Source organism: Chaetodon auriga, chromosome 18 (assembly GCF_051107435.1).
Source record: "Chaetodon auriga isolate fChaAug3 chromosome 18, fChaAug3.hap1, whole genome shotgun sequence".
Classification (NCBI taxonomy): Eukaryota; Metazoa; Chordata; class Actinopteri; order Chaetodontiformes; family Chaetodontidae; genus Chaetodon; species Chaetodon auriga.
This window is the reverse complement of record NC_135091.1, coordinates 11,685,846-11,695,860: the sequence shown is the minus strand read 5'-3', so window position 1 is coordinate 11,695,860 and position 10,015 is coordinate 11,685,846. Positions and strand designations below refer to the sequence as shown.

The following is a 10,015-nucleotide window of genomic DNA, read 5'->3' as shown; positions in this document are numbered from 1 at the left end:
GCTAACCTTTTCCACACAGCAATAACTTCCCACCATGACATCGAACCAACATTGCTTCAGTGTCCCTCAGCGCTCACTGTGAAAATGTCAGACGAGCTCTTTTCATCTGAGGGAAATCCTATCTGATTTACTCCCCTCCTTCTTCCTCAGCTGAGGCGCCTGTTTGTACAGGGCCATGTTTCATTTGAATATCAAAGCCTGTGAGGAGGTGGCCAGACACTTTAAATGCCATTTTTTGGACTTCTCTCAAGGAATGTGACTACTAAAGTGTCCTTGACGAAGGGACCTGATCACTGAGACAATGCTTCCTTTGTGGCGGCAGGGTGACGGTAATCTCTGTCTATCTACTCTCTGCTCTGTAGACGTGATGAACACAGAAGGCCATTTGCATCTCAGTGTGCAGCTCTTTTAGGCTCCACTGTTTAGATGGTGTTTGAGAAATTGTTCACATTTTTTTTGGCCATGAAACTAAACAACCATGATAGTGAACGTTCTCCAGACTTGTATTTACTGAGCTGCATTCATTAACTATGCTGAACCAATTGGTGAAGAGACACGCAGGAGTCATTAGGTTCAACAACTGTGTGTCGCATTCAAGTTTATCTGGACCTCAATGATATAGATTTGAGATATCGTAATTATCACATTTCATTTCTAATATTTAAAAATAACAACCAAGATGCAAACAAAAACTTAAAGGTGCCCTCGGGTTTTTTTTTTTTTTTTTTTTTGGTAAACAAACAAAAGTTTCTGTTTACATTATAAAACATTTGCAAAACAGATTTCTGAATACTTCAAACCATTCGTATTCTACATCTATTATTTACTAGCTTGAAATCATACTCTTCTTTGTTGGTGCAATGCTACATTTCATCAACCGTCAATCAATGGAATAATGTGTATCTTGTACCCTGTACTTCAGCTCATTCATGTGAATCCTCATGCATGTGCAAGATATGAAGCAAACAGGGGCCCACTTATAAAAACATGGCTCCATAGCGCTACTAGTGGTCAGAAGCTCCACAGGGTACCTTTTGTTCCGAATAGAGACAGACACACTGAAGCTCATGACCAACTGAACTTTTCTTATTATTATATCTATAATTTGGTCTGAAAATTGAGGTCTAACCTGAGGACAAAATATAATGATCTTTACTATAATTTGAGCATTTGTAGGAGATCCTGCTTCAATGTATCAAACAGTTATAATTTCCTCAAGAACAAGTTCCGTAAATGTATTTTACTGTTTCTAAAGAAGGACATTTCTATTGTGTTCTATTGTGCTGCCTGCCTTGGCTTTCTTGATGCTTTCTTTTTTGCAAACAGATGAAGTCATGAGATAAATCCTGCAAGAAGCACACAAAAACATGACAACTGCACAATGGCATAGTGTTCTCATGATAACACTATCGAGCATCAAACTCTTTATCCTCTCTGAGTCTTTTTATCTGGGCATGAAGGATCTATCTGTATCTTCTAGCTTCTGCAACAAAAGGCTGGCATGTTCCCACCCTGCTCCTGTAGGTGCTTCTCATACTTTCATCTGATGAGCATGGTATGAGTAGAGGTATGAACAGTGACCCTTTGTTATGAACCCTGAGCATCTACACAAAAGCAACACAATAATTTAAGCATGTGAAGGCAGGGGTGGACACGAACAAAGTAGCCTACATTTACTTAAGTGCTCCAGTACTTTGACTTTCACTTGTATTGGAATAATATTTGGCCAGGAGTATCTATGCTTTGACTCAGTAATGGACTTATGTACTTTGTCCACCACTGTTTGTAGGATCTGAAGATACATGCTGCAATTTATGGCACAGACTGCAGGAGTTATTTTCCCCTGCAAATTAGGTTTAAATCCTCCTTGCAGACAAATACATTGCAGTTTTACGTTGATTCCTCTCGGGGCTTTACATTTCTCTAGCTCTGTGTTATGAATGTCATTGCCACCTTTTTCAGGGCATTCCTCTAGTCTTAAGTACTTTTCAACATGAAATGTCTTCATTGTTTTCCTCCCTTGTGTTTAATTTCATTTGATGCTGTGCTGCAATTTGTTTTGGGATTAATTTTAATTAATTAGATTCAGATCTTGGCACATAATGTGTTTGTCCTTTGAGGCAAAGCTTTTGATAAAGGATCATAAAGGCAAGCTGTAATTATATTTATCTGGATTTGAAAAGGAATTTACTCTTGGACATGGCCGTTTGTCAAGCCAGTTCATCAAACAAAGAGAAATGTCAAAGACAGACGTGGGGGCTATTGAAGTTGATTTATTTACTTGTATAACCTACTTTCTGTTGTAATTGTTTTCTTGTTATTTGTCATTACCACCATCGATGTAATATGAGGTCTTCACCGAGGTTGGCGCTGTTTTCTTTCTCGCGAGATTAGCAGACAGGAAGAGACGAAAGCGAAGGTCAAGAATTAAACATGGCAGCCCGCGGTGTACTCAGGACAGTGTGGACCTCATTTTCGGGCTTAAAATTAGGTGCCGCAAGTACCATCGTGAAGGTTCAACAGAGGATAAATGTTCCTCAGCTCCCGCCTTTAATCACTCAGTGCCGAGGGATCCGCCAAGGTGAGATTTTAGCCCAGCAACGTAGAAGCGCCCTGCTAGCTAAGTTAGCATGTTGGCATAGAGACGCTGACAGTTTTTAGAGGCACCTCGCAGTTAGACATTAGCTGTTTGCACATCTTCTCATTTACTGTGTTGTGAGCACAAGAATTCTAAACATTATAACCATGTTTTGTTTCATTCCTCCTCCTCTGATTATTAAGTGTCCTGAAAGTTGGTGGTTATCCGTCCAAGTATTTATACACTGCTGTACAGAATGTGAGTTGTTGTTTTTTTTTTTTTTAAGGTCTTACGTCATGTAATGTCTGTTTTTACAGTGGTGGAGAAGCAAGAGGGTAAAACAGCAACGGTAAGTAGAGTCAGGCTATGATGAGAGACAAAATTATCTGCATGTGTCCTGTCTTTTGTAGTATTTTGGCTGTACGTTTGTAGTCTGAATATTTGTATTTGCAATAAACACTCAGTGTTTTTTCACAAGCTATTAATTGAGGCATTTTAATAAATAGAAATACCAACATCTAACCTATTATAACATAAATTCCTGATTCCTGATTTGTCTTGTGTTACATCAGGTTACTTTCTAAAGAAACAAATTCAAAACCATCTTTATGTTAAAGCCGCATTAAGTAATTCTTGAGTGTGGATGTTTTAATGGGAAAAAAAACACTGTAATAGGTAAAATCAACAGTGGTCCACAACCCATCACACTGTTGGTTTTGGGATAGATGATGACACTAAGTTTGTAACAAGTAGAAGAATAACTGATCCATTGTAAAGGATACGAGTAGCAGGTATAAACTCCACACATTATATAATAAAACATGCTTTTGTCTGCTGAGTGTATCTTAATTATACTTTTCTATCTATATAGCAGGGCCTTTCAGGTCAGAGACACGTTCTCATGGTGATTTTATGTCTAAGTATTGTGTTATTTTACACAAAATTGACATTTTAAAGGTGTTGTCTTAGGGTTTAGATTTCATTAGAGCCTTGAAGTATAAGTTTCACCTTAGATCAGATGTGAGGAGGAGAACCTCTACAACCAACAGTTAGGCAGTGGGAGAGATGAACTCGTGAGTTTTTTTTTTTGTTTTGTTTTTGTTTTTTTTTAAAGGAAAGCCTTTTCCTGCTGCATATGTAAATATTAAGTCCACCCTGACAAGGAACCTTCCATAGCTTATGATTATACTGACAATAATCATATGGATCGTTTGCCAGATTGAGGGTCAAATACTGGACACTCCAGCAGCCCCACAGCCCCCAAACCCCACAGCCAAGTGTCCTATCTACAGATGGAACCTACAGAACAAATACAGCTACACGGTAAATGCGCCCACATGACCGAATCATCTGAGACATTACAGAAAGTTTATCAGCTGTTTTAAAGTGCCTGGTTTTCTCTTTTTTCCCTCTTCAACCCCCTCCAGGATGTCTTATTGCTCAGTCAGTTCATCAGGTCCGATGGAGGGCTGTTGCCCAGGAGAATCACTGGTCTCTGTCGAGAGGAACATCGCAAGATTGCTGCTTGTGTGCAGATGGCCCACAGAGCAGGTCAGGGTTGTTGTCTGCCTCTTGTTTGTGTAATTGCTCTTGCCTTGATTATCTGTTTGACACTGGGTACCATTAGTAACAAATTGAAAATAATTTCCACGTTTAAAATACAGTTGGGGGTTGTAGATAAGCAAGCAAAGGCATAAACCAATCTGAATCTGACCCTGTCAAGATGGTGAGAAGTTTGATCCGATGGTTGAATGGTGTGAGAATCCAGAATATTTTTCCTGTTCAACCTTTCTGAAGCCTCTTTACTTGTGATTGGCTGTTAAGACTTCTTGTTTGTCTCTGTATGAAAGGTCTGCTGCCTGACCACAAACCCAAACTTCCAGAGGGCCATGTCCCAAAGAGGCCCAAGCCCCAGCTTAACAGGTAATGTATGCATGTATGTCTATTTATATGTGTGTTTCTCACCATTATCTCTCAGTAATCAGCACCAGTCCCAGTGCAACTGAAGCAAGCGATAACCTCATTGCCCACATGTGCTGTCTTTTGTACAGATACCTGACCCGCTGGTCCATTGACTCTGTGAAACCCATCTATAAAACTGGACTTAAGTGGTGTAAGAGGCGCATGGATGTTGGCCACCCAGCACTCAAGAACAACGTACGTTATGGCGTCAAGCCCCTTTACATAAAACACTGAAGGACAGAAAGCCTGACGAATCGGTGCACCAGCTAGACCAGAGGGGGTGGGCCCTTTCACGCAAGGGGTGCAGTTCCAAATGGACTTTTGTCACATTGCCCTTGGGAAAAGGCCTAAAAGCTTCATCCATCTGTATTTATATTACCTTTTGTTTATTAAGCTGTGTCATGCTTTTAATGAATCACCCTCAGCCCCAACCAGAACCATCCATTCTGTCTCTGTTGGTTTTCAAAAAGCCCTTGAAGTTACCTCTCTGACAAGTTAATGCGATCATCAGCTGGGTCAATGTTAGAGTTTCAAAGTAGGTGGTATGTTGACTGTGTATACTCAAGGCAACACAGATGTGCAAATAAAATGCTCTCAGCATGTGTTTACTGTATAGGAATAGCTTTTGTGCATGAGAACTAAATGGAACAAAAACAGCATGACTGTACCTCCTTTTAGTTTATTTGTTTTAAGATAAGACAAACAAAAGGTTATGCAGTATGTTGCATTTAATACATTTTAAAGGTTGAAGTGATTAACAGAGAAACATGAGGAAATCATAGGTTGAAATAGGTGTAACATGTCTCTTTTTATAGCATGAAGGGAAGATCCAAATTCTTGGTCCCGTTGCCAAAATAGATGTATCCATGCTGTGGCGTCATTGGCACATGGTAGAAGGTCAGGCCGAGCCACAGCAGGCTGCGAAGCACGCACACTTGACTAGCACATTCCAACTGAATACTCCATGATCCTATACACAAACAAAGAATATTTTTTGTAAACAAATGATGTTAAATGCAGGAGGCTGCCACATCATGTTCTCTGACTGCACTATTGAGCTGAATTAAAGTAGAGGCCGCCGTAATCTTTCTTTTCAGTCCAGAAACATTAGACTATTCACATGCTCGAGGCAGCCAAGGGATACTCCAATAAATCAAGCCTTTGTGCTTTTGATATCTACAGTCTAACCTGTTTCTCAATATGTTTGGGTGTGACCATGAACCCAAGACCCAGGGAATTGAGAACAAGAACTGGATCTGCTACTATGTAAACATAAAAGCCGGTCAAGGGAGATGATTTTGGTAAATTAGACATTTGTTGCGTTACTTTTCTTGTCTTTGAACTTATCTGCCAATTTATGATTCAACTATAAAACCAGAGGTTTGGTATGTGATATACAACATATGGTGTCCAGGTTGTAACTACTGCTGAAGGAGGAGAAACCATAGCCATAAATCAGGAGGTGGAAACAGCTTGCAGGACTGTAGTTGAAAAGCAGGGGAGCCCAACTTAGGTCCTCAGAGGAAAGCACCTGTCTTTTAATCTCCACCAATCATGTATCACATTCTCCCTAGAGTCCATTTAAAAAAAAAAAAAACCCAAAAGCTAACTCTTTCTCCTTTTCAGCGAACACATGCAATCTCCTGTTAAGACGGCTGCAGTCAGTGTGGCATTGAGACAGCTGCATGATGTCCGCTGCAGTGATGACACTGCTGACATCCGTATCAACTCAAAGAACACACAAACATATACACATGTGGAAGCCCTCTTAAATCAGACATCTGCTGCATGTTTGGTTATGGCCGCTAAATATTTTTTCCTTCTTTCTCACACACACACACACGCACACACACACACACACAAGTACGTCCAGAGCCTCACGTCATCTATGCAGACTATGGCCAGGAGCACATCCAGCTCAGCAACCAACCTCAAACCTTGACAGACATGACTAAATTCATAGAATCCTTTTGGAGCATTTAAGTTGGCTTACTGTTTGCCTCCTAGGTTTGATTTTTTCCAACATGTAATACTGTTCAGTAGCTCAAATGTGTTTCCCACCAGAAGTCAAGCACACCAACCTAAAAGACTCTTGCTTTCAACTGTATTCCCACACCATTATACAGCATATTTGACAAACCCATCTGAAGACAGCAAGTCACTGCAAGTTCATTGTCATGCTACAATAACATTTTGAATGTCTATCTACAACACGTGTGTGCTCTGGAGAATAATTGGCAGTAGTAATTTTCCATAAAGGAGCTAAATCTGGATAAACCACTGTTTTTCTAAACCATTACTTGAAATGTTTTAGTTGGAGTTCCTACAGATGTGAGTAATCCTGTTAATCATTTAATACCAGTTTGGTTTCTGGTTGGGTTCTTCCCATGTACTGTAAGTTTCTGTCCTGATTTTAAATCTTACTCACTTTCAGGGAGGAATGATGATCACAGAATGATTTGTAATTTTCCTGTGAAGAACCTGACACCTGACTCACAGTAGGTGGGCCCTGAATCCCTAGATAATTCTAATCCAACAGAAGCTGCTGTATGCAAACACTCAGCAATGGGCAAATTTAACGGGAAATCCTTTCGACATATTCCCAGAAAACCCATTCCCTCTGGCAGGTAGGCGGATGTCAGGAGTTTCAATTGAATCATTTTACTGTCAAAATGATTCAGTTTGGAAGAAACACCTCTTGACTTTCAGTCAGTTGAATCACCATGATTTGTGCTCAAATCACACCCCATCAAGTTGTAATGTAGCATGGCAGTTGGAACACACTAACTGAGAAAACCCTGATGTCATTCCATCAAAGTAGTTGTGTGTTAATGGCAGCAGATCATACGATGACCCTTTTCTGCACTGGTTTGATTTACTGAAGTTTTCATTGCAAATCCTCTTAGAGCTCAGTGAGCAGGAGATAAAAAAAAAAGGGCAAGCTGAAGATGTGTTCATGTACTTCAGTACTTGCATCAGATCTTCTAAGGTATGATATTTGTATATGATGAAACAACTGGTGGCATGTTATAAAGTGGGATAGACCGAACTCTCTGGTTTCACCTTTAGGAATGTCATCACTCAGTACATCCAGGAAGTCAATAGCTGGGTTCAAATCACCCATTTCCAGGATGGATTTCTTCTTCAGATTCTTTGGTTTGCTGAAATGAAGGAAGTTGTCAAGCTTCCCTGCTTCTGAGAAAGACAGACCTGAGGAACAGTGCAGATTGGCACGTAATTAAAATATGCCATTGATGATACAAATATACAGTGAAATCATGTCAAAACATACATATGCAGGCATTATGTTTCACAAAGCAGGACTAGCAAATCAACCAAATAATTTTGAGAAGTGTGAAATATTTCATGATATCCATCCCGTTGAAATAAATTCTCCATTTTCGTCACACTTTATATTAAGGTACACATATTCACTGTTAATTAGTTGTTTATCAGCATGCATACTAGTAGCATATTGCTTCTTAATTAATCATTATAAAGGACTTAATAATGCCTTATTCTCAGGGTTAGGGTTACTAATGTTAGGGTTAGGTCATTAAAATTGTAACTGAAGTACAACAATTTCCTTACTATCAATAATCAGTAATTAGGGGGTTAATGAGGTAAAACTCTTAGTTTATGGCCTAATAACTGTAGAATATGTTCATCTGGAATAAGTTTAATAAGTGCTTTATAATGACCAATAAAGAGACCGTATGCTACTAATATGCATGCTAATACACAACTAGTTAATGGTGAGTATGTGTGCCTAAATATAAGGTGTTACCCACATGTTAACCATGCTTTATGAACACCTCTGGGTCATTCACGTACAGCAGCAAGTATTCACAGGCCACAGTGAGACACAGGGTGTGGTGATTTGACAGACACTTACCACCAAAGCTGCGGTTGATCTTGACAAGGCCGTGTGGACTCTTCACGAACGCCCCACGAGGTACCACGGAAACTTCCTCGTCAATCTGATGAACTGCCACTGCCAGCCTGCTCTCCTCTTTGACTTTGGTCTGAAAACAAGAACGGTCCATCATAAGCTGGAATTTCATGACAGTACTGAAAACAAATCTCAGCGTTGGCATTTCGATTCAATTCTCTTTTGCACTTAGTTTTATCTCTGCTGCTATCTCTGCAACAAACAGTTGTTTGTTACAGAGATAGCTGACCTGAGAGAGTGCAAACTATAGGTAAGTAGGTCATTGTCTCTCCTAAGCTTTTTTGTTTTTTTGTTTTAACTATATGTTTCATTTTGGTCCCACATCCATCCTTAGTTTGGCTCTAGTTACAGTTCTACTAGATGATGCTATGCTAAAATATTTTTCCTGGCTAACAGTACACGGATGTGTTTATAAACTACCTGCAGAATAATTTAACACTTTCTCTTGCTCTGAGGCAGTAGGACTGAATACTAAAACAACTTCACACTTCAGTCCACGTGACCAACACATCAGTCCACGTGACTTGGAAGCGCTCTGTCTTGAGATTCACCTGGCGGCTCAACCACTGTGCTGCTTTTCCATCCCTGCTGATGTGACCGTACTCACCACCACCCTCTCCTCATCCTTCTCCCCTTGCCTGCGGATCTCAGCATGCTCATACACAAATGAGGGGTCTCCTATGAAGCGACCCTTTGCAGCTGCGGACACTTCCTCGATCATAGAGTCTGTGGCAGGGGGGAGCAGGAACCAGTCCATGCAGTTGGAGCTGGAGGCCACAGAGCAACACGTACTCAGGTAACGTTATTTCACACTGTGGAGAGGACACACAAAGCTGCTGCAGTGAAATTACAGTTGAGGCCATCTCACCTGTAGAGGTTCTTTTTATCCTGCATCTCATCTTCTCCTCTTCCCTGAGCGATAAAATAATCATGCTTCACTCCCAGTATTTTGCCCCAAAACAAGACTCGATGGAACTTGTAGTTTTTCTTCAAGATCACCAAGGAAGTCTGCAGGGCGGTCCTTTGCTCAACGCTTAAAGTGTGTCCGTTACCGGCAACGAGTTCCAGAGAATAGTATAAGGAATTTGAATCCATTGTTTATGTAATGAACGACTTTGAAGTAGATATTAGTCACTTAAACAATGCCCGGTGTTTCAAACCACTTGCTAGCTAACACAACAGCTAACCAAAGTCCAACGCTAACGACAACAAACCGTGTTGCTGGTTGTCATAGTAACGTTCCAGCCCCCCCCCCCATCCCCCCTCCCTTTCTTTTTTCTTTTGTAAATAAATTTTCTTTCTTTTTTTCTTTCTTTCTTTCTTTTTAAAGTGTGTCGTGCCTGAACTAAATATCACTGTCAAAACAGAGAGAAAACACAAATTATTAACGTCTCATTTCGGGTGCGTTTGCTCGTGATGTTTATGGAAACCAGCGCACGCGCGAGTCTGCCTTGACGTAATGCCTCAGCTTTTCAAGTGTGCGCGTGCAAGAAGAAGCAGACAGAGTGCGTAAATATTAACAT

The 10,015-nt window shown here is 40.4% G+C and overlaps 2 protein-coding genes across 2 annotated transcripts; one reads left to right on the top strand and one right to left on the bottom strand.

The window, feature by feature from the left end:
* Window positions 1-2,401: 2,401 nt before the first annotated feature.
* mrps18a (mitochondrial ribosomal protein S18A) lies at window positions 2,402-5,715 on the top strand. The gene is made up of 6 exons (XM_076756911.1): window positions 2,402-2,581; window positions 2,896-2,927; window positions 3,797-3,901; window positions 4,006-4,129; window positions 4,429-4,501; window positions 4,630-5,715. The coding sequence occupies exons 1-6, from the start codon at window positions 2,434-2,436 to the stop codon at window positions 4,772-4,774; spliced, it is 627 nt and encodes a 208-aa protein (XP_076613026.1). The 5' UTR covers window positions 2,402-2,433; the 3' UTR covers window positions 4,775-5,715.
* On the bottom strand, window positions 5,350-9,719 carry rsph9 (radial spoke head component 9). The gene is made up of 5 exons (XM_076756912.1): window positions 9,361-9,719; window positions 9,100-9,259; window positions 8,436-8,565; window positions 7,604-7,750; window positions 5,350-5,510 (listed from the first exon to the last, which is right to left on the bottom strand). Exons 1-5 carry the CDS (start codon window positions 9,585-9,587, stop codon window positions 5,350-5,352), a joined length of 825 nt encoding a protein of 274 aa, XP_076613027.1. The 5' UTR covers window positions 9,588-9,719.
* Between the last annotated feature and the right edge of the window lie 296 nt (window positions 9,720-10,015).

Coding starts and splice junctions, on each gene's coding strand:
- mrps18a (XM_076756911.1), top strand. CDS start 2,434: ATGGCAGCCCGCGGTGTACTCAGGACAGTGTGGACCTCATTTTCGGGC. Junction 3,902..4,005: donor AGAACAAATACAGCTACACG/GTAAATGCGCCC, acceptor AACCCCCTCCAG/GATGTCTTATTGCTCAGTCA. Junction 4,130..4,428: donor GCAGATGGCCCACAGAGCAG/GTCAGGGTTGTT, acceptor TCTGTATGAAAG/GTCTGCTGCCTGACCACAAA.
- rsph9 (XM_076756912.1), bottom strand. CDS start 9,587: ATGGATTCAAATTCCTTATACTATTCTCTGGAACTCGTTGCCGGTAAC. Junction 8,566..9,099: donor AGGATGAGGAGAGGGTGGTG/GTGAGTACGGTC, acceptor TCTTGTTTTCAG/ACCAAAGTCAAAGAGGAGAG. Junction 7,751..8,435: donor GATCAACCGCAGCTTTGGTG/GTAAGTGTCTGT, acceptor ACTGTTCCTCAG/GTCTGTCTTTCTCAGAAGCA.